General features: G+C 56.9%; 1 protein-coding gene across 1 annotated transcript in view; it reads right to left on the bottom strand.

Annotated features, from left to right (window-relative positions):
* TMPRSS6 (transmembrane serine protease 6) overlaps positions 1-21,862 on the bottom strand; it is a 37,872-nt gene extending 16,010 nt beyond the window's left edge. Inside the window, exons 1-10 of the mRNA XM_082665062.1 lie at positions 21,678-21,862; positions 16,096-16,292; positions 10,874-11,007; positions 9,584-9,651; positions 8,856-9,040; positions 8,551-8,592; positions 5,385-5,589; positions 2,418-2,554; positions 971-1,083; positions 558-667 (exon numbers count right to left, since the gene is read on the bottom strand). Coding sequence (XP_082521188.1) covers positions 558-667; positions 971-1,083; positions 2,418-2,554; positions 5,385-5,589; positions 8,551-8,592; positions 8,856-9,040; positions 9,584-9,651; positions 10,874-11,007; positions 16,096-16,291 — 1,190 coding nt within the window. The 5' untranslated portion in view covers position 16,292; positions 21,678-21,862. The remainder of the gene's footprint in view (positions 1-557; positions 668-970; positions 1,084-2,417; positions 2,555-5,384; positions 5,590-8,550; positions 8,593-8,855; positions 9,041-9,583; positions 9,652-10,873; positions 11,008-16,095; positions 16,293-21,677) is intronic.
* Positions 21,863-23,208: the final 1,346 nt, after the last annotated feature.

Here is a 23,208-nt window from a genome sequence, read left to right on the forward strand (position 1 = left end):
CCTCCCCAAGGGACTCAATTCTTCCTCAGGAACTTTGTCACCGGGGGGCAAAGGGCAGGACAGAGAGCAAGGGCTGGCGCCCCACAGGGGGCATGGGTGACTCAGGGTGGCCCTGGGAAGCGGTCGGGTTAGCAAGAGCGGCATGGGCGCTGGCTCTGCAGCTTCACAGCCGGGAAGCCGCTTGAATGTGGCCAACAGCAGGGAGCGGGACAAGGCAAGAGGTGTCTGCATTTGCACTTGGGCGGGTTTAGGGAAAGGCACCCTAGCACTGCTGAGTCCTGTGGCTCTGCGTCATCTCGCTTAAGGATTTGGGGTGACAGCACCCAAGGAAATGAAACCATTTCACTCTAACTAGGACCAACATCCAAGGTGGCTGATGACAAATGTGTGTCTGAGACTTCCGGGTGGCAGGAGGGGAGGCTGAGGCCCGGGCTGGGGGCCGGGACAGGGACTGGGTCAAGGGTGAGGCGACAGGCCTGATGCCCCTCTGAGGTCCCAGACTTGGGCTCCCGAGGGGGGTTACCTGCAGGGACAGGAAGGGGGTTCCGGGCGGGTACCTCCGGTTCTGGATGGTCCACTGGCCTTGGGTGCATGGCATGTCGTATTTCTGCCTCCGCAGAGTGTAAGCATCAAACCAGAGGGCCAAGCCGTAGTCCAGGGAGGGCACCTGGGACAGAGGAGCCAGTCACCAGGCGGCCCATGGGCTGCGGCCAGGCGGTGGTCCCACCTCCCAGGACAACAAAGCGGGGAAGGGGCCTGCCAACACAGAGTGCCAGCTGGGGCTGAGGTCTGTCAGTCACTCAGCAAACAGGCGTCGCCATGGCAACAGAACCATCCCACCCGCCCTGGAAGGATTGGTACCCAGAGCTCAGCCTGTGGGTGCTTCAGCAGAGGCAGGACAGTGCTCCCCTCCCAGCTGGGATCCCCGGAGGTCTATAGGGTGCTCTGGGCAGAGGGTAGGTGGGCTCACCGTGAGGTGCCAGGAGCAGTGGGTGCTGGGTGAGTAGTAGCTGGGGAAGTATGGCGTGCTGAGGACACCCTGCAGCTCCAGCCGGCCTTCCAGGGTCAGATTCACCTCACAGGCTTGGCCCGGAGAACAGAAGTTACACAGGGTGCCTTGGACCCACCCCGCTGCACCTGCCAGCAGGTGGGGGGCAGCTGAAACCCATGCCCCCTACTGCCACTAAACAGTACAGCCTGATGACTGAGTGTGAATGTGTGACCTTGGGCCTCAGTTTCCTCATCTGTGAAACAGGGACAATAACAGTACATACCTCATAGGGAAGTTGAGTGGATTAAACAGACGTGGTATGTAGTAAGTGCTCAATAAATGTTCGCTACTGACATCAGCTGTGCAACCCTTCACGGTTTACTGAATGTGCTCACTGCTGCGCCAGCCTCACAGTTACGGGGGTTGGGGAGGGAGAATCGATCCCCTTTTCAAAGATGAGGTTTGCGGAAGAGGAGCCACTTGGCTGACGTCACACAGTGAGAGGGCGAGGCATGGGCAGCAGGTGTGTTCCCAGCTAGCACAACACCTTCCATGGAAGTCAGGGGCCCTAAAGCCCCCATTCCCTCCCCGTAGAGCTATGTCAGAGACGCCCATGAGAACGGGCAGCTCTGGTACCTCTTTAGCTCCAGGGACTCCCAGGGGTCACCTGTGGACCTGGGCCACCAGCAGGAGACCAGTGGGGTGGACACCAGGGGACGGAGGGGAAAGCCGGTGGGAAGAGGCAGACTGACGGCAGAGGCGGGGAGAGGCTCTTTGTGTAGTTCCTGTTTGCAACCCTCCCTTCCACTGAGCCCAGGACAGCCCAGGACAGCCAGCCATCGGGTGTGAAGAGTGGGACGTGCTCTTCCTGAGAAAGGGGGTGGAGGAGGGGGAATCCGGAAGCAGGAGGAGAGTGGGGAAGTCTCAGTGGGGCAGCCTGGGGGACCCTTTCCCAAGGAATGCTGGGAATCGCCCTCCCCTGAGCCATCTCCAGGGACGACTGTGTGGTTGGCCTTTGGTGTGAGAGGGTTGTCTGGTGGACCCCACGCTCCAGGCTCAGCCAGGGTGGGTGCAGAGGGAAGAGGGGGAAGGGGAGGACAGAGAGAGGAGTGCAGACAGACAGTAAACTCAGGAAAGAAAGAGTCAGAAAGAGGGCAGGAGAGAGAATGAGGGGGAGATGAGGGAGGGTGGGAGAGAGGGGCAGGGGAGGGGGTGAGGGAGAAGGTGGGGGAAATGGAGCGAGAATAGAGAGAGATAAAGGGAGTCCAGGGGTGGGGGTGAGGTTGGAGAGCAGAGGCGCTTCCAGAACCTTCCCTCCCCCATCCCATCCCCAACCAGAGCAAAGAAGGTGAAGGCAAGCCCGAGGAGCACCCCTGGCTTCTGCCACTGTGCCCCTCCCATCCCCTAGGGACCCCTGACCCCTCACCCTGGAAGGCCACGGGCTGCACGGAGAGCACGAAGGGGTCATAGTAGCTGTGCAGGCCCTTCTTCCAGACCACCGCCATGACGGCACCCGATGCCAGGACCTCCACTACGGGCTCCTGGCGACTGCAGCCATAGACCCTGGTGGGACAGAAAAAGGTGGCGACGGGGGAGGCAGGGTCTGAGACGGGCATCAGGGGGGGCAGCGGGTTTCCGGGAGGAGCAGAGGAGGAGGGATTGGCAGCCTATACATCTGGGTCTTCAGCTAGTCTGCTGTGTGTCCTCAGGCAGGTGTCTGACCGTCTCTGGCCCAGGGGGCTGACTGGAGGCCCTGTAAGGGTCAGGCCAGCTCCTCAGGGGAGAGAAGCGAAAAGGTTACCCAGACTTCTGGAGCTTACAATTCGACTGTGAGGGCTCATTCCAGGCCCATAGCACCCCTCCACACCCTCAGAATCCCTGTGACCCCTGAGTGCCCAGTAGGCAGACCAGACTGGCACTATACACGCTGGCTGGCCACACCTGACCCCTGGCCCTGTTCTGGGCTGGAATAGAGAGAAGACAGGTGTGTGGTCTGGTGATCCCTTGGGCACCTCAGGATTCTACCCAGAGCCTGCCATGGGGGAGGCACAGAGGAAATAGCAGTATCTTAGAATTCTAGACTCTTAGAGGAATGTCAGCCCTGAAAAGGCTTTTCAGAGATTGTCAAGGTCAACCGCTTGGTTTCCAGGTGGGGAAACCCAGGCTCACGAACGTGCCAAGGCCCCACCCTGGGTCCACAGCAGAGACAGACCCACGCTAGGCACTGCCTGTGATGGCGCCTGGCGCCCCTGCTGTGTCCATGCCCATGGTCGGCCCATCTCAGGTGGGGTGCTTCCGGCTTCCCTATCCCTCACTCTTTGCCAACATCTGCCGAACTTCCCCTTGCCTCCGACAGAATTCTCTGGAGCCCTTGCTAATCGGTGGACCAATTCCCAGAAAGCTAATAACCCTGCTTTCCCCGGAGGGGGCACGCCAGCATCCAGCTGCGGGGTACTGCCTGGCCGGCGCCGGCCCTGGAGCTCTGGCCTTGACCGATGGGAGTGGGTGGCCACGTGGGGGGCTGCAGGCACCCAGGGAAGCGCGAGAAATCCAAGCACAGCCTCAAAAACACCACCCACAGCAGCCCTGGCAACCCTGGCCACTGGAGGGAAGACTGAGCAATCCCAGGAATTTCCCCAGGAGGGTCCTGGTGCCCCAGGGTCCTGGGAAGGGGCATTTCCCCTGGCCTCCGCCTGCCCAGGCACTGGTCCCCACTTCCTCGTCCTCCTGCTTTGACCACCGCTGGCTTGATCTCACTGTGGGGGGCGGGGGGAGGGGTCCACCCTGCGGTACCAGGCCCTCCCCAGCTCCACTGCTCCCCTCCTCCAGGAGGTGGGAGGTAAGATATACGGATTAAGAGGGACCTGAGGTCGCCTTTATTAGTTGCTTTTAATATTAGGGATTTCTTTTATTTACTTAGCAGCTGAGCCCTTGTTGTAACTAAAACGAGGTGAAAGTTGGTGGAGGCCCCACCAGCTCCCCCCGCCCTCCAACCCCGCCCCCGCGTCTTCCCATTACCACCAAAGTCCCCCCTTCATGGTCTGGGGTGCAAGTCTGAGGACCTCTCCAGTCTTGTCTGACCCGTCATTTTACACCTTCTCCAAGGGTCTGAGACGGAGTGAGCCACCTGGTGCCACAGTGAGTAGGGACAGAGCTGAGCCGGCAGTCAGGTCCCCTCTGCAGCAGCAGGCTGCGGGGGGCACTTGGAGAAGCCCCAGGGAAAGCGCTGAAGCGTTCCCACCCTCATCATTCCTGGAAATGAGCTGTGTCTGGCTTCTCTGGGCCCCCCAGGGCCCTCCAGGAACCCAGCCCACGCACACGCCAGATGGCGGTCAGCATGTGGCAGGGCGGTGGGGGGGCGGGGGGAGGGCTGCAGATGAGAGCACAGCCTCAGACCCTGGAGAGTCAGAGAGGCCCCAGGGGAGGGGGCTGGGGAGAACCTTCACCCAGCTCGCCCTTCAGGACTGCCCTTGATCTTGAACATGCAGGTCCCACCCCCATCCCGAAAGCTGGAAGCTGGGTGCCTGAGAAAGACAGAGGAGGCAGCAGCCTGGTGCCCCAGGGTGTCCCCTGACCTCCTACAGACCTACTCCCCTCTCCCATCCAGTGGGGGGGTGATCAGGCTCCTGGAGGCCAAGGCCATTTCCAGCCCCTTCATGGTCTCCCCACAGCCCACCACCTGCCCGCCTTCTGCATTCCATGTCATATCCTAAAGCCCTTCTCCTCTGCTCAAGAACTTTCTGTTAGTTCCTCACTTAGCAAGTATTAAGGTTCAGATAGCTCCTGGCATTCCATGCCCTTGGTGACTCAGCCCCAACTCGACTATATATAATGATAGTAGTAATGGGTAGCTACTGGATGTTTAATGGATACATTTAATGTATAGTAATAATGGACAGCATTACTGTGTGTAAGGAGCCTGGCCCAGCAGGTCTGATTTAAATCCTCGCAATAACCCTGCAAGGTAGGCATGGCTGTGCACGCATTTTACAGGTGAGGAAACTGAGGCGCAGAGAGGCAAAGTAACTTGGCTTAGAGCACACTGCTAGAAAGCGGTAGAGTATGGTTGGAAGTCTGGGGCTGCCAGACTCTGGAGCATTCTAACAAGATCACGTCGCCTCCCAGAGCTGACCTTAGGGGTCATCTAGTACACCTGTTTTGTTACAAATGGGGAAACCGAGGCTGGGGGAGGGGAAGGGGATTGCTCACAGCACATAGCCTTCTCCAGTCTCCTCTCACCATCTCCCTCTGGGCTGGCCTCACTGTCTCCCGGATACCAAATACCAGGGTCTGGGGTCACACAGCCCCTTGTCTCAGAACACTGGGTGTGGCTTTGACCCCACACCGTCACCCCCTTCCCAACCTTCCCCCCACTGCCCTCCCAGGGACTCACGAGGTGATCAGCCTCCTCTCGAGGGGCCCAGCCACATCATACATGGCCAGCCGGTCCCGGCAGTCAGCCAGCATCCACTCGAGCCGGAGTTTGAGCATGAGATCCTCGGGGCCCTGCAGGTGCCACAGGCAGCTGGAGGCCAGGGGGTCGGGCCCCTTCAGCCGGAGGACCTGGCCCTGGCCCACGTAGCTGTAGCGGTAGCAGCCTGGAGTGGGGAGAGGGACAGGCCCCCTGAGCCCTGTTAGCTGGGAGGAGAGACCCGCGGTGGGCCCAGCCCTGTCAGGTCCTCACCCAAGAAGGGGTGGGGCGAGGAGAGTAGCTGGATGGGGGTCAGCCCACATATGCTATATCCCAGCTTTCTGTTTCCCTACTGCTCCATCCCCAGCCTCCTCAACCATGCACTCATTCATTGGTTCATTCATTCGTTCCCTTAGCACTCGCTGAGCTCTCCATGCCAGGCGAGTGCCAGAGAAAGGTCCCGTCACTTGGCGGGAGCAAGGAGAACAGCAGGGAGAGAGGCAGGCACTGGGCGGAACAGCTCAGAAGTGAGGGCTCCCAGGGAAGTCCTGGGAGGTCACAGTGAGGAAAGGGCCGCAGGCCAGGGCGGACAGGGGACTTTGAGTCAGGAGGGCAAGTGGGAGGAGGGAGGCAGGACCCAGATCACGCCCAGGAGAGAAGCCTTTTCCTCCTGCGGCCGTGGGAGCCATGGAAGGTTAGGCAGGGCTGGGACACGGTCGGGCTTGGATCACAGACTCCTCTGGCTACTGGGAGCAAAGCTGAGGAGGCCGGGAGACCAGTGGGATGACCAAGCAATAAGGGGAGCGGGCTGGGGCCTTCATTTCAGGTGGAGAGAAGGGAGTGTGTTCCAGTGGGGCTGGGAGGCAGCCCGGGTAGAGGAAGTGAGCTCAAGCTAGCATGCTGCCATAAGTATGTCGTTTAAACGTCATCATGAGCCTGTGAAGCAGGGAGGATGGCTGCTCTGCCAGGAAGCAGTAAGGATTCAGGAGTGAGCCCCGGATGTGGGAGGCAGCCTGGTATGCGGGGAGTCCAGACGCTGCGTGGTCGTCCCGGCACCACCTCTTATCAGCTGCGTGACTCTGGGCCAGTCACTCAGCCACGCTGAGTTCCGTCAAATGGACAAAGTACTAACCCCTGCCCCACCTCCTTCTCTGTGTGGTTCTGAGGACCAGGAAGGGAATGGAGGTGAGTGAACAGGCTTTGCTCTGATACTGCTGTCTCTTGTTCAACTCCCTCTTCCCTGGCCATCCTGACTCCAGCTGGGGAGCCGACCTCCCCAGGGAGAGAGCTCTGACATCTGCAAGGGGAAGGGTCAGGATCCCTGGAGAAAGGTGCCTGGCTGTTCCTAGGCGTTTATATTCTTTAAATCTTGCTCCAAGGTGATGCTTTGCTTTTGCCATTTTAATAATTACTTTTTTTGTGAAGCAAATTAAGTGGAGAGGGATGTGCTGGTCTCTGTTGATAATCAGAAACATCTTTGGGGAGCCTGGGCAAAAGTAAATGAAACTGCCTTCTGTGTTCTCCTCACCTGGCCCCTTCCCCGCTGGACCTGACAGATTCCTACTTACCCCCCAATCCTGAGTCTGTTGCCCCCTCCTCCATGAAGCCTTCCAGGACCCCCCGGTCAGGAGCAACTCCTTCCTCCCTCTAGAAGCACATCTCTTCCTCTGTTTTGGCTCACAGACCCCAGGGTCCACCTCTGTCCCCAGGGCAGAACGATTCCCTTTCTGCACTGCCTCCAGGACCTCTGTCCTAGCCCTGGCACTAGGTGATGTGAGATTCTGTTTATGTGTGTGTCTCCCTCATGGGGCTCAGAGCTTTTCCGAGGGCAGGGGTGAGGACACGGTCAGCTGGTGTCTTCAGAGCAGGCATGGGGCCTGGCATGGACAAATTGCCCCAAAAGCCCGTTTAGAGGAATTGAATTGTCATCCTCGCCCCATTAGGCATTGCACTCCAGGAGGGCAGGGGCTCTGGACATGCACTGAACTAAATAAGGATCATGATAAAGCAACTGCCAGAAACTTGGGGACACGTGGACACCCGGCACAGCCAAGGGCAATGGAAAGGCCCATTCCAGACCAAGGGTCAGAGCAACATGTGCACCAATGCAGTGTTAGATGATAGACAGATGATAGATAAGCACAAGATGTGTTTCTTGTGCTCTCCTTTGGACACAAGGAGGGAACATCCTACTGGTCCCTTCATCAGTGAATTAAATAAATCTTTGATATGTGCTCATATCTTTGTATGAGAATCATGATTTTCGTATTTGAAAATTGTCCTTTGACTCCATCACCTCCATTCACCAAGGAAATAAGCATGTGACCAGCCACATGGGAGGAGAGGAAGGTCAGAAAAGGTATAACCAGGATGTCAACTCTGCCTCCCCAGGTAGTCTAGGAAGAATCTGGGAATTTTGGAACTCATGCTCGGAGCCACAGGGTACGGTAGCCTAGGTGATACACTGCACAAGTGCAGGAGTCTCCAGTCACACAGACCATAACGTGGGCAGCGTTCCCTGGCGTTGTGCAGCATGGTGGCCCTGCTGGTGCTTTGCTTCCCAGGGTTCAGTGGGAAGACTGGAGCCCCTTGGAGAAAAGCAAGGTGACTCTAGCAATAGGGCATGGGGGTGGGGTGGGAGGAGAGGGCAGATTAGCCTGGCTGGCTGAGAAAGGGAAGGAAAAGTTGGAGGGAGTATCCTTGAATGTGACAGAAATAGTTTTAAAGTTTTAAAGCCAAAGTGATTGCTATACCTCGAATTGGCAAGATTATTTTCTACCATCAGTGGAAATGGTAGATTGTGGGCAAATGGAATTCCATGATCGAAAAGTAGGGTCACATTGATGTGCAAATAAATCTGCTACTCGCTCACCCCCCACACACGCAACACACAAACTTTTGTACAAGACACACACATACGTGTTCACATGTGCACAACACCTCCTCCCCTCCCCCCACAAGCCCCCAGTCTCGCTCAGGACCCATCACTGAGGCCACCGTGGTGCCCCCTGGGTAACCCCAGACCATGCCTCCTGCACTCATAGAAGCCATGTGGACCCCTGACACTCAACCAAACCAACTCAACACCAACTCAGAGGAAAACACCAACTCAAAAGGAAAGTGGGGAGGAAAAACCAAAGTCGCGTACCCAGCGTGGAATTCAGTGCAACTATGTCTTTCACACTGGCTTCTGTTAAAAGGAAACGAACAAACAAATAAACAGAGATCAAAAATAAATAAATAAAATGAAATACAAAATAAAAATAGAAGAGACTATCAGAGCCAGCCTGTCTGACATTGACCCTGACTGCCCACCCTCCCCCATGCCCCTGCCCCTCAGTCCTGGCTCCTGGCCACTCAGTGGGGGGCCCATCCCCGAGAGCATCCCAGCCCTGGCAGCAGCCTTCCCAGGCCTTGCCAGACCGTCCCACGTTCCCCGTCCCCAGTACTGACCCAGGATCACCAGGCCCTCGGGGTCCACCTCATACTCGGCCCTGTAGGGAGCAGGGGCCGAGCTGTTGGCCGTGGACAGCAGCTCCTCCACCAGCAGGGCTCGCACCACCTCGGGGCTCAGCATCGGCCGGCGGTGCTCGGGGATTTGGAGGATGAACCAGAAGAAGCAGGTGAGCGGTCCCTCCCTGATGTGGCAGCAGTGAGAGGGGCTGGGGGCGGAGCCTGGACTTCGGGCCCCGCCCAGAGCTGGGGGAGGACACCAACTGCGGCTCATGCGCATTGAGCGCTTACTACTTGTCAGTCTCTGCTCTCCACTATCACTTGGAAGTCTCCTAACAACCTCTGAGGAAGGGGCTCTCAACAGCCCCATTTCACAGATGAGAAAACTGAGGCACGAGAGGTTAGGTTGTGTGCCACGGACCCAGTCATAAGTGAATGGGACAGCTGCCTACCGCTCCTCCATGTCCTCACCTGATACCCATCAGGCCGTTGCTAAGGGCGCCACGGCCACTGTCTAGGGTAATCCCTACCACACCATTGTGCCCATTCTCCATGAGAAAGCCAAGCTGGGTGAAGGGAGGTCACATGCAGGAAGCCAAGTTTCCTCTCCGTGCCTCAGTTTCCCCATTTTAAAACATGAAGCCATTGCCTCAGAAGCCTACAGTGTCTTTCATTCTTTGAGTCTAAAGTTCTAGCAGGGGCCGGTCGTGGGGCCCCGGGCGACTCACCCAAAGGAGTAGACGGAGCTAGAGTTGTAGTAAGTACCCAGGCAGGTGCTGGCAATGAGCTCCTTGAGCTAAAAGGAGGGGAAAAAAGCAGAGCCCCCTGGTGACCCTCTGTAGAAACCCCCTCCTGCCCTGGGATGCCCTTTGCCCCTCCCAGCAGCCCTGCTTGACGAGGAGCCTGCGGGGTAGAGAGGCTTGCCCGTGGTCACACGGTGGGCGGTGGCCACGCCGGGAAACAAACCTCATTCCATCTTTTTACCCCTCCCCCTACACCCGGGCACTGCCCCTGACACCTCCACGTCTACCAGCTCTGACCTCAGTCAGACCGCCAGTGGCCTCTCCCCCTCATCAGAAGTCACTCCTCGACTCTGAGAAGCCCCACTAGGTTCCCAAGTCCCCTCCTCAGCCCCGCCACCAGCCACGGGAGCTGAGCTGCCTGGTCTCTGCACGTGTTCAGTGGCAGTGCCACCGGCAGGGTGGAATGCAGGACTGTGGGTTCTTAAAGCACCTGAACGGCGTAGAGGTAATGTCCACACTCTCCTCTCTCATTTCAACCCCACGACAACCCTACAGACAGGCACTGTTGTTATCACTCCACTTTACACGGAAGGAAAGAGAGCCTTGTTCGGGTCTCCCAGAAGCGGGTCCTGAGGCAGGCGGTTTATTTGGAGGTGATTCCAAGGAACACCAGTGGGGAAAACAGATGGGCAGGGAGGCAGCCATTCACGGCTGTGAAGGTGCCGGCCAGAGCTGTGGCAACTGAGGTGCAAGCCGACAGGGACCTCTGAGAGGCTGCGGGGGCATCTTCAGAACCGCTCCCACCAAGGGCCAAGGGAGCCGGGGTATTTATCCACCTTCTCCATCCCTCACGTCTGAGGGTTGCTGCTGGGCATAACTCCTCAGCACTTCCGGCCTGCCCTTCAGGGTGCTGTCCTGCGACCTAAGAGTGGCAGGTGCTGGCCATGGGAGACCATCCCCAGTGAAGTAAGCCATTGCCCGGCAACAGAGGGTGTGTGGCTGGGTCCGGGCAGCATCCCTGCACTGCCCTAATTTCCTAAGGTCATGCTTCTACTAAGTGGCACAATCAGGATTTAGTCCAAGTGCATTTGACCCCAGAGCCCACTACCTTTCCCACCACCCTACACCACCTCGTTTCCATTGTGCCTGGAACAGGGCTCTGATCCCAGTGAGTGTGCTGGATGGACTAACCCACTGGCTTGACGTGATCAGGCCCCTCCCCTCTCCCTTCTTGTCCCCACCGTCCTTCCCTCCCATCCCCGCAATCCTTCCTACCATCATCTGAGCTTTGGTGGTTTCACTGCGGAAGGCACTGGACTCCCGGCGGGCAAGGTCCTGGGAGAAGTGGCGATTGAGCACGCGGAGGCTGCCTGAGTATACCTGGCTGACCGTCATCTCTGCCTTGTGCCCTACCCAGAAAGAAACCAGCAAAGTTAACCAAGGGAACAGATGGGGACGGCTCCTGTGTCCCCCACACCTTCTTCTGCTACCCTGAACCCCCACTCAGCCTCCAGCATCTTGGGCCTCCAAGGCACCACCACCATCATCATCCTCTTTGTCACTGTCATTCAGAGTGTGTGTAGTGACAAACTCATCCCACAATGCCAGGGAGGAGAGAGGCCAACTGATGAATGGTGTCCCAGAGGCTCCCAGGCAGAAGCCGACACAGTGATCGGTCCAGGACATAGATGCCGAGAAACCCACATGGGCCCAGCAGGTCAAGTTCTTGGTTCAGCACCTCTGTGTTGTCCAGCGGGTTGTCCAGGTGGCACCTACCATGTGGGGTACACTGATAAACCAAGACAGATGGGTCCCCCAGTGTGGAGCTGACAGTAGTGGGTAAGGCAGGTGTTCCCCCAGTAACCGTACAACCTGTGGGATTCATATGCCAGCAGCGTCTTGAAGAAGCACAAGTTGCTATTGAGGGGGGGACATGACAAAGAAAACCTGGGCCAGGGTGACCCTCCATCTGAGATGGGAGGAGTGGAGAGTAAACTGGGAAGAGGGGAAAGAGGGAAGTACCTTCAGGGCAGCAGGAAGAGCACGTGCAAAGGCCCTGCGACAGAGGGATCATGGCGAGGAGCAGGGCCAAAAGCCTGTTTGGCTGGAGCAGTCAGATGGGGGGAGGTATAATAAGAGATTGAGACATCAGCAGGGCAAGATTTTGGTCTTTCCCCTAATGAGCAAGGGAAACCACGCAAGGTTTAAAATCAGGGATGACGTCATCAGATTTCCGTTTTGCAAAGATTGTTTTGGCTGATGTGAAGACAATAGATTCACAGCCCAGGGTTTATACCCCTATTCAGTCATTTATTCATTCATTCAATAAATATTTATTGAGAACCTGCTATGTTTAGGGACTGGCCTAGAGCACTTGGGAATATACCAGTATAACAATAAACAAAATAATCAAGAAAAAACAAACCTGTCCTTCAGAGCTTGTAGTCTAACAAGAAAGACAGACAATAAACAACAAACATAGGACATAACACATTAGAGGTGTAAGTGGCGTGGAAATCAAGGGCTGGTGTGGGCTGCAACTTGGAGGCCAGAGAAGAGGGAGATGGTATCAGCCATGTGGATGTTAATCTATGGGACGAGAATTTCAGGCAGCAGACTGGCAAGTGCAAAGGCCCTGAGGCAGGAGCTTGTCTGGATGTTTGAGGAACAGCAAGGAGTGAGCTAGGGGAGAGCAGGAGGAGATGACATGGGGGAGGGGGAGGTCATGTAGGGCCTTGCAACCCTGGAAGGACTTTGATTTTTGCTCTGAGTGAGACAGGAGCCCTGGGAGGCTCTAAGCAGAGAAGTTAGATGATCTGATTTGCTTTGTAAAAATATCCCTCTGCCTTTGTGTTGAGAACAGGCTCTAAGGAGGCAAAGGCAGAAGCAGAGAGAACTGCAGGAGGCTCCTGCAGCCATCAAGTGAGAGTGGTCCAGGGGAGACTGGACCAGGCTGCACAGCGAAGAGGGAGAGAAATGATTGGAGTCAGGGTATGTTTTGGGGTTAGAGAGGACCAGGTTTGCTGGTGGCAAATTGGGGCTGGGGAGTAAAATAAAGAGAGCAGTTAGGGGAGCAACGGGAAGGATGGAATGGCCACCACCTGGGATGCTCTCTCCATTTTTTTTTCAATTTTAAAGGATTTTCTTAGGTCACTATTTTTATTTATTTATTTATTTATTTATTTATTTGCAGTACGCGGACCTCTCACTGCTGTGGCCTCTCCCGTTGCGGAGCACAGGCTCCAGACGCGCAGGCCCAGTGGCCATGGCTCACGGGCCCAGCCACTCCGCAGCACGTGGGATCTTCCTGGACCGGGGCACGAACCTGCGTCCCTTGCATCGGCGGGCGGACTCTCAACCACTGCGCCACCAGGGAAGCTCTCTTAGGTCACTATTGATGATACCCTAAAGTTATATACCATTTTCTCAACATCTCGAACTTCCAAAAATCTCATATATAAACACACATTGCCTCTGAAACATGGAAAATCAATAGTTCAATATCATTTTATATTAACAACTGGTAAACATCAATTAAAAATGAAAGCCCCGGGGCTTCCCTGGTGGCGCAGTGGTTGGGAGTCCACCTGCCGATGCAGGGGACGCGGGTTCGGGCCCCGGTCCGGGAAGATCCCACATGCCGCGGAGCGGCTGGGCCCGTGAGCCATGGCCGCTGAGCCTGCGCGTCCGGAGCCTGTGCTCCGCAACGGGAGAGGCCACAACAGTGAGAGGCCCGCGTACCGCAAAAAAAAAAAAAATATATATATATATATATAGGAAAGCCCCTTTAAAATATCCTCAAAAGGTAGACTGACAATTCACAGGAGAGTTAACTGTCAGTGGGGTCTGAGATGCACTTAGACATCCTGGGGGAGGGGCAGGCCCCGGTGATACAGTGGCGCTCAAGGGAGAGGCCCAGATTGGAAATGAAAATTTGGGAATCTTCAGGGCATAAGGGAATGTCGGGGTGGCGGGGGAGCAGAGAGGAGGAGGAGGAGAAGTCACCATGAGCTGAGGGAAAAGAAGGTGTGGGCGCCCTGGAAGCCAAGTAAGGATAACGTGTCAAGGAGGAGGCAGGGAGGCGCCCGGTCACGTGCTGCCAATGGAACAAATGCAACGAGGACTGACCGCCGGATTCTGCAACGTGAGGACTGGTGACCCTGACAAGCACTGGTGGAGTTTCGGGGGTGAGGGGCAGGGAGTCAGATCAGAAAGGGCGCCCGAAAGAGGCGTGGAACGGGGGGCCGAAGCGTTTTCAAACGACAGGGATTTGCTGCAAAGGGGAGCAGAGAAATGGCTGTGTGTGTGTGTGTGTGTGTGTGTGTGTGTGTGTGTGTGTGTGTGTGCAGGCACGAGAGGGATTTGGTACAGGAGCAACGAGAAGCCCTGTACAGTGATGGACGATGCCACCGGAGGAGAGAGGGGACATGGCTGGAGCCTGGCCACCACGAGGACAAAGGGAGTGGGATCTGGGCCGGGAGGACAGCTGACTAGATGGGGCAGGGCTGCTTAGCACGTGGGGATGGGCAGAGCACGGAGCACGTGGGTACACCTGGGAGGGCATCTATGGGGCTTCCCTTCGGAGTGGTTCGGTTTTCTCATTGAAGCAGGGGGCAAAGTGGGTGGGGGGTGAGGAAGGTTTGAGAATAAAGCATAAAACTGTGGCCCAGGAGAGCAGGAGAAGGAGAAGACCAGGGAAATACAGCTGGGCGGCATGAAGGGACCCGCTACTGGGCTCCAAGTGGACCAGCCCAGGGCCCACCGGCTTTGGGAAGCCGGCCCCCACCCTCTCCTCTCCTGGGCCACTTTCTGGGTCAGGCTGCCACTTAACCAGTCGTTCGCTCCTTCAGGCTTATCCTGTTCCAGTGCAATAGGCCTCTTGTACAGCTCCCCTTCCAGACCAGACACCGCGTGTCTCTGACTCATCTCCTCGTCCAGTGCCCGGTACCCAGAGCACAGCCTGGCCCCGCGCGGGAGGAATCGTTCACATATCTCCGAAAGTGCCTCCTCTGTCCTCATCCCTCATCCCTCTGGGTTGGCTTCCCCCAGTGGAGGCTTTGGGGCACTCACCCCCTGGGTCCTCAGCCCCACGGAGCACCCACCCCCAGCGGGGTGATTCACTCCAGGAGTGTAATCAGGAGAAATCAGACTCTGAGAAGAAAGACAATTGGCAGGTGAGTTCCTGGCCCTCCAGCCTGACTCTCTATGGTTTCCCCTTAAGACTAATTATCCCGCAGCCTAAGGAGGCCTCGGCAGCCCCGTGTTATCTGGGGCGCCGGCTTCCTGCCGGTGGTGAAATGCACACGGCTTCCACTCCCGGCCTGCGTTGCTCGGCTCTGAACAGAATCAATCCATCCGACATCACGGCAGGTGGGTCCTCATCAGACCCAGGCTTCCTAACAGCTTCAACCCGGGGGTTCCAGAATACCCCCCCACCTCGCCCCCCTCTAGAGCTGGGCCGAGGCTGAGTTCCCCAGTGGCTGCTCCAAAGTGGGTCCCCATTCCTTTCAGTGGACCTGAAATTCCACCAGGAGATGCAGTCAGTAAGAAAATGATCTAACTTTTGCAGAGTGCTTAATGGGAGGTCTCTGATCACTTGGGCAAGGTGGGCTGTCCCTGCTAGGGTTCCACCGGGGCACCCTCTGCTTTCTCTGTCCTAGCACATGCCAAGCATTATGGTGAGAACAGAACTATCTCTACAGCCTGGCACAGAGCTGGCATATAGGAGGTCCTCAGTACTGAATGAATGAATAGGATGGACGAATGGACCCAGAGCATGGGCCAGTTGCTCCTGGGGTTCCAGGGGACTGACTGAGGGCTGTGATACCAGAGAGGGAGGGGCCAAAATTCAGGACATGGGAGATGCCTGAGCTACCTGCTCTGGGCATTCTTGCTCTCCCTCCACCCGCACCCACATTCCCTCTGGGTTGAATTCCACATGTGCCCATGCTGGGGTATAAAGCCATCTACGTGCATGGACACCCCCCTGGACACCTGAGTTCTGTGCCCCCCTCCCCTTCGTTCCCACTCATGCTGGGCCCTGGAGACCCCGAGATGATAGAGCTATGGTCCCCACCCTAGAAGAGCTCCCAGATCGGGCTCCAGTGAGCAGACGCACTCATTGGTGCCAGGCACCACCAGCACCACTGGGCCTCCTCCAGCTGAGCCTGGTGGCTCCAAGCCCCAGGGGCAACCCAGGAGGGCTGCAGGCAAGGGGAGGCAATGTTTACACCCCTTCAGCTTGTCACTTTACAAGAACTGGGTTCTGGGAGAGCACTCCTTCCTCAGCTGCTGGGAACTGTGGCCACTAGGCCCCAGCAAGGAACTTGCACTCCCATCTCATGGGACAGGAACGGAGACTCAGAGAGAAGTGCATGTCCAAGGTCGCACAGTGGTTTCTAGGCATTGCTGAGCCTGGAATCCTGATCTGTCCTGCTGTGCCCCCTCGACCACCCCAAGTCCTCCCCAGGTACCTCTCCCAAGGGCCCCGCAGTTACCTAGGAGATACCAGAGCAGGACCCCCACTGAAGCCAACACAACCAGGGCCAGCCAGAGGGGAGCCAGGCGGAGGTAGTCGCGGACTTTTCTCTTGGAGTCCTCGGGGGCCTTAAACATCCCCTCCGGCTCTGCCTCTTCTCCATCACCTCCATCGCCCTGCCCGCCAGCCGCTTGGGGGGCCTCGGCCATGGACATCCTGGCAAGGAAACAGACCAGGGTTGGAAAAAGCCTGGCATTTGCAAGGGAGTCTTTACTGAACACCAACCTTGCGTGGAAGTAAGACGGCACCCCTGCCTTTTGGGGGAGGAGGAGAATAACGCCAGCTAGCAGTAATTGAAAGTGAGCACTGAGCCAGCTCACAGAGGAGCGAAGCACGTCTCAGAGCAACTCGCCCAGGTGACCAGCTGGACCTGGTCTGGCTCCAGAATCCCTACCTTTGCATCTGCGGTCAGAGGAGAGATGGAGGTTTCACTGCCTGAACTCCACCCCCCAAGGTACCCGCAGATGGAACTGGGGTGCATACACGGAGTACAAGTTTCTGTAAACCAGCTCCTCTTGCCCTCAGCTTCCCTCCCATTCGGGGGATGTTTTTTCCTTCCTCCTGTTTCTCAATAGCAAAGCTTCCACAACATCGATTCAATCCATTCACTTCACCCTCCCCCAGAAGCCCTGAGCCGGCTCTGTGCCGAGCCAGGGACTGCCTTCCAAGGAGCGCCACCCCTCTTTTCTCCCCACTGCCCCAAAGTCTCTTAGGGGCAGAGGAAGGAGAAGGAGACAAAAACTAATATTCATTTAGTGTTTGTGCAAGACATTTTACGGATATCACCCCATTTAATCCTCTGGTCACCAGGATGTGGGGACCATGGTCCCCATGCTCTTCCTCAGCCCACTCTGTGTAGACACTTTACATATACTATCTTGCTTAACCTCCAAAAGCCTTTCAAGGTTCTGCACCCATAGGACAGATGAGGAAACTAAGACCCAGAATGTTTTAGCAATAACTCAGTCCAGGGGTTTCCTAGCCTCATTTTCCCAATGTGATTTGAATGTCTGGCATTGACAACCAGCCCATTTTGCAGATGGAAAAACTGAAGCCCAGAGAGGCTAAGCCACTCGCCAAAGATCACACAGCAGGTAAGTGGGGGTCGAGCCCAGGTGTCTGACTCCCTGCTCTTTCCACTACTCTGGGCTACTTCCTGTAAATGAGCTGTTAATTAAAAAATCATGATGAAATAATACCTGAATGCCACCCTGGTCAGTGCCCCAGACCTGTGGCTGTGTCTCTAGACCCCCAGGCAAACTTCTGAGTGCTATTTGCCTTCTCTGGCAGGTTTTCCCACAGTCCAGAGAAGGTCCTTCACTTGCCCACCCACCAGCAGAGCAAGTAGGAAATTAGCCTCCTCTTATCACATCCCAAAAGACCACTGCGGCTTTAAAATACGTCCCCAGGTGTGCGTGGGTGGGTGGGCAGGGTGTCCTTTGCTTTGGGTCTTGGATTTTCACACAGAGGGATTCTGAAAACAGGGATCTTTTGTGATGCTCAAAGGTTCTCAGTCAAGGATCTCTGGCTCCAGCCACAGGGATCTCCTGAGTGGCCCCCATGGATGCAAGGAAGGGAGGTGACCGCAGGTGATTCTCACCTGGACTCCCCTCCACCCCAACCAGAGGACATCTGGACATCTGTATCAGGCCCTGCTGGCTTTCACGGGGCCAGGGCCACGGATGGGAAAGGTCCTGCGTTGGGTGGGGCAGCCCCTCCAGTCCCGCCCACTGCCCGGAGTGTCCAGGGCACCCCTGGTGAAACTGGCTGTCCCCCGTGAGCTGAGTGGGTGGCTAGAGCCGGGAGAGCCCAGTGATGGGCCGGCTTCTGCCCTCTCTCAGCCCCAGGTCCACTCCCGCTGCCAGAGAGGCACATCCCCATTTTACTCCGAGTCTGGATCACCAAGGAGATATTGGGGACTCGGGGAGCACAGAGGTGATCACAGCTGACATTTATTTGAATTGTTTCCCGTGCTTTATACGCACTGTCTCATGTAAGCCTTCCACAGACCTGGGGGGGGGGTGGTGATAGGTTCTCTCATTATCCCCATTTTACAGATGAGAAAGTTGAGGCACAGAGAGATTGAGCAACTTGGCCGAGATCCCACAGTTGGTTAGCGGCAGAGCCAGGCTGCAAACGCAAGTGGTTTGTCTCCAGAATAACACCCTGACCACTCTGCTCTACTGCCTCACAGGGTACGAGGGGAAACTGAGGCTCAGAGAAGGTCATAGGTCCATTAGAGGAGGCACTTAGGGGAGCAGCCCCAGGTAAGATGCTCAGTACGCCTCACCCTTCCTCTCCCCATTCCCCAAGCCAGGCTTTCACCCCATGGATTTTGCCTCCCTCATAACTGGCTCTCACATCTGTCTGGGAGAACTTTGAGTATCACAGAAGATCCCATTTTGAGAAAACCCAAAATTAGACACAGCCCAAATTGGTGGGGGGGGGCCATACACCTGGGGTTCCCATTGCCTCCCACCTGGACTCCTGGGGCAGCCTCGCAACTGCTTTCCTGCCTCCCAGCTCCTCCTCCAGCCCCTCCTCCACATTGTCAGGAGAGAGCTCTCCCTGCCCACCTCCAGCCATTCACCTGCTCAGAATCCCCTCAAGGTTCCCAGCCACCTCCAAACCCCTCACCGTGGCACCCAAGACCCTCCATGGCCAGGCTGCTGCCCTCGTCCCTGGAGCCCTACCTTCCGTCACGCACGTCACCCTGCAGGTCCACAAGATGCTCCTTTGTACAGACACGCCCTCTGCCTAAAGGATGGTGGGACCCTTAAAGGCCAGCTCCAAGGCCACCTGCCCAGCGATGGGCTCTGGGCCCTGGAGAGTAAGCCACCCCCTCCCCTAGGCAGCCCTTGGTCAGATCAACAATCTGACTGGCTTTTGGCTTCGTTTCTCTCCCCCACAAAAAAGGCGGGCCTGTGTCTCATTCACCTCTGGATCCCCATGGAACCCAGCACAGGGCCTGCCACCTGAACAAATCCTCCGGGAAAGGGTGGATGAGTAGAAAGCAACCTTTAAAAGCTGAATTAAAATTGAAAAAAATACAATTAGAAAAAATAAAAAAGAAAGAATGGGTGAGTAGAGCCCCAGGGCTCCAGACTCCTAGTGCAGTGCTCTCTCCTACATCTTACTGCCTTAGGGGCAAGGCATGGAAGACGGTGCTGGCCTCTGGGGCCCTAGATTCCGTCACCAGACCCCTCCATGTTTATCGAGCATCTGCTTGGGGCCAGGCTCTGTGCTGGGCACGGGGGTCACACTGGTGAATATAAGAGACCTCATTCCCACCCTCTTGGGGCTGACAGCCCAGCAGGAAGTGGACAGTTGTGACAACTGACAGTTGTGAAGATGACCCCAAGCTCCTGTCTTTTATTCTTATTATATAATGGTTCCCCCATTGTTTTGAGGATCTAGTCACCAGAAAAGTCTGTGCCTCTACCTTCCAACCAACCCCAGAACCCAACCTCTTCTTGACACCTCAGTGGCTCCCACCATCATCTAGGTCACCGTGGCTCCTACACTAGCCAGTGGTCCGGCCACCCTCACTAGCCAATTCCCACATGACCACCAGAGGGGTCTTCACCACGTGGCCTGCTCACAAGCCCCGCCTACAGAGCCCAAAGCCCTCGTCACAGCCCACCAGGGACTCCGTGATATGGCGCTTGTGCGCCTCTCTGTCCTCTCCCTCCTACTGTAGCCACGCCCAGCTCCTGACCTTCAACAGATGGAGTACAGGTCGCCTCAGGGCCTTGCCACTTGCTGTTCCCTCTGCCAGAAATGCTTTTCCTTCAGTCTTGCCTCATGACCTGCTCCTTTACCTCCTTCAAGTCTTTGCTCAAATGTTACCTCTTCAGTGAGACCTGCCCTGACCACTGCCCTCTCTCTGCTACATTTTTCTTTATCGCTCTTCTCAAGACTAACGTGGCAGGATATGCTTCTGTGTCCTTGGTCTGTGTCCTCCCAGGCTGGAAGCTGCACCAGAGCAGGGGCTTTACTCTGTGTGCCCTGCGTGCCCTGCACTGAGAGCAGAGAGCGCTTCCTTCCTGCTGGGCCAGGGTGCTGGGTGCACGTGTGGCCTGGCCAACTTCTTCTGCCTCCTTCTCCCCTTTCCCGCTCTTCCCTTGCTGCGCCCCAGCGACATTGGACTTCTCGGCAATCGATTCTAAAAATGAAGATGGTAGAAACCTTTAACAGATCTAGGGTTCTTAGCCTGCGCTGGGTGAAGAGCATCACACGATTGTTTCTTGAACCCTGAAAGTTCTTGCTTACCACCTGCTTTCTTCCTTCTGCCTGGGCTGCCCACCTCCTGACCTGGCCCCTTCACACCTCAGCTCAGCTCTCACCTCCTCCTGGCAGCCCTCCCAGAGTGCCTCTGGCTGCTCCTCTGAAGCATCCTGGGCCACCCCCATCAATGCACAGCTCATCTTGGGGGTATTCTTTCTGTCCCCCGTGTCCCCCGTGTCCCCCTGAAGGTGAGTGCCTGGAGGGAGGGACTGGGTGTACCCCCAATTTCCACAGGGGCCTGAGGCTTCTCGCCTGATCCAAGAACCTGGACCCCAGCCTGGCACCTGCTCCTCAGCCCCTCCTGCCCTTCTGACCATTGGCAGGTCCTCGGTCTGCCTACAGGAGGCTGAGCTCACTGGGGCAGAGCCGTTCCTCCTCCCGCGTGCCAGCCTGTGCTGGCTGTCGCCACAGCTGAATTCCATTTCAACCTCCAGCAGCCTTGCTGTCTCTACTTAATGGCTGGGGAAACTGAGGTACAGAGAGAGAAAAGGACGTACTCGAGGTCACTCAGCCAGGGTAAGGCAGAGCAGAGTGAGGTAGAGCTGGGATTCTTATCTAGGACCTACCAGGGAGGCCATTCGGGCCTAGAGTCAACCCCTACCATGAGCTGCTTTGACTCTGAGTCCCCAGGCGTGGGGGGAATGGGTGAAAGTCCCTTCCATACACAAACTCATAAACTCACACACAGATGTACACAGATGAAAACACACTGAAGTACACGCGCAGCTATCTGTGACATACAAACTGCTAGATGCGTGCTTGCACACACACACACACGCACACACGGCCACATTCAACTCTGAGCCTGCCCCTTGTATAGTGCAGTGTCGGGGGGCTCTGGGCCTGTCTGCCATACCGGAAAGCCCAGGTGGGGTACCTGCGTACGAAGGGGGCAGCTTGTCCAGTCCAGAATCAGGGTGGGGTGCTCAGACTGGCAGACCAGGCCTCTCCCCTGCCCCGTCCCTGCCCCAGAGTCCACCAGCTCCAGCTGAGCCCCAGGCGTCCCAGCCCCCGGAACCTGCAGCCCCTCCACTGCCCCGAGCCTGTCCATACACCTGGCCTCCGACCCCAGCTCTGTGGACCCCTCGCCTTCTGCTCGCTGGGTCACTCTCTGGCCCGTGAGGCCCAGCAGACCAGGCCTCGGAGCAGGGCAGTTGGCTTAAGCCCCAGGGAGCCAGGCCTGGCTCTCCGGGTAGACGCTGTCACCGGGTCATTCATAGATCCTGGTCCCCTGGCCTGGAGGTCCCCGCTTACCTTTGGGAGTGGCAGGTGGGTGCCGGGCCTGCTGCACGCAGACCTCAGAGCCTCTGTTTGTCCAGACCAAGGTCTCCCCACCCCCTACCCAGCCAGCCTGGGCTGGATCAATGGCCCACAGCCATGGCCGGGGTGTCTGGCCCTTGTCCCCTGTGGCCTGTGGCCCCAGGCTCCACGGGCCTCCTGTTGGGCTGGGGACAGCACTGTGACTGAGCACGTAAACAGGCCAACAGGCCGGAGGCAGGAGGCAGGCAGTGCCCCGCCCCGCCTCGCCCCGCCCCGTGGGCACCCTGGAGGCTGGCGGGCAGGTGCAGGAGATCTGAGCTCTCCCCCGAGGCCTGTTGCCTGGTGACATTCCTGCCTGGTTACAGCTCCTGGTCCCCTAGAGTATGAGGTGGGGTGACCAAGGACTGGGGGCTGTGCGGGGGCCCGTGCAGGGTGGGCAGGGGCTCACGCGGGTCTCCTTACCTGGACAGGTGAGACCAGAGGAGCCAGCGGCTCTGAGAGAGACAAGGAGGCTGGGCTCCTGTGCTCTGGGGACGGGAGGGGAGAAAAATGGAGTTGGGGTGGCGTTGGTGCTATTTTCTGTTTAGCTGGAAATTAGTTGAATTTCTACCTGATTCTGGAGAGCTGTGCTGTCCATTTTGGTGGCCTCTGGCCACATGCAGCTCTTGAGCCCCTGGGATGCGGCCAGTCTGAACAGAGACGTGCCACACGGGCAAGATATATACCAGATTTCGAAGACTGAGTGCAAAGAATGTAATATGAGCTCAAGGAGCATTTTCTATGTTGATCACGTGTTGAAATGATAACACGTTAGCTGTATAGGGTTAATAAAATATATTATTGAAATTCATTTCATCGGCTTATTTTTACGTTTTTTAATGTGACTACAAGAACATTGGATACTTCAATAAAGTTTTTAAAAATATCACATTTGACCAAAACAGAACACTGGGATCACAAGTGTGGTATTGAACGGAGCTGCAGCAGAGATGGTGGGTTTAGACGTGACCGTGCTCCAAAGCACGTGTTGAGAACCAGGGTTTTCTGAGTGTGTACAGACTGATGGCCACCTCCAGGCAGGGGAATGGCTGGGCTCAGGCTCAGGCAGGGGGCACACTGAGGGGCTGGGTGGGGAACACCTTAGAGACTCTGGGGGGGGAACACCTTCCCTCTCTTCTCCTACCCCTCAGCCCTGCCCAGGGCCTAACCCTGACCTGAGATCACGGACCCCAGCCTTGCCCCCGCCCTGGACAATTTTCCCTACTCCCTCCAGTCTCCCCTCCTCTCAGGCCCTGGCCCCGCCCCCCTGCAAACGTTCCAAGGGACGGGTGCTTAGGATGGGAGCAAGGAGCACTGGGGGGCAGGTAGAGACACCCACAAGCCTTGCCTCTGTCCCCCTCCAAAGCGGCCCAGGCCCCCGGCCCAGGCAGGCGGGTAGCTGGACAGTCTTTGAAAAGCAGAAGGTCTTGTGCAATCATGTCCTCTGTACTTACCTGCCACCAAGCCATCGATTGGCCACAGCCCG

This window comes from Grampus griseus (assembly GCF_964374135.1).
Source record: "Grampus griseus genome assembly, chromosome: 11".
NCBI lineage: Eukaryota > Metazoa > Chordata > Mammalia > Artiodactyla > Delphinidae > Grampus > Grampus griseus.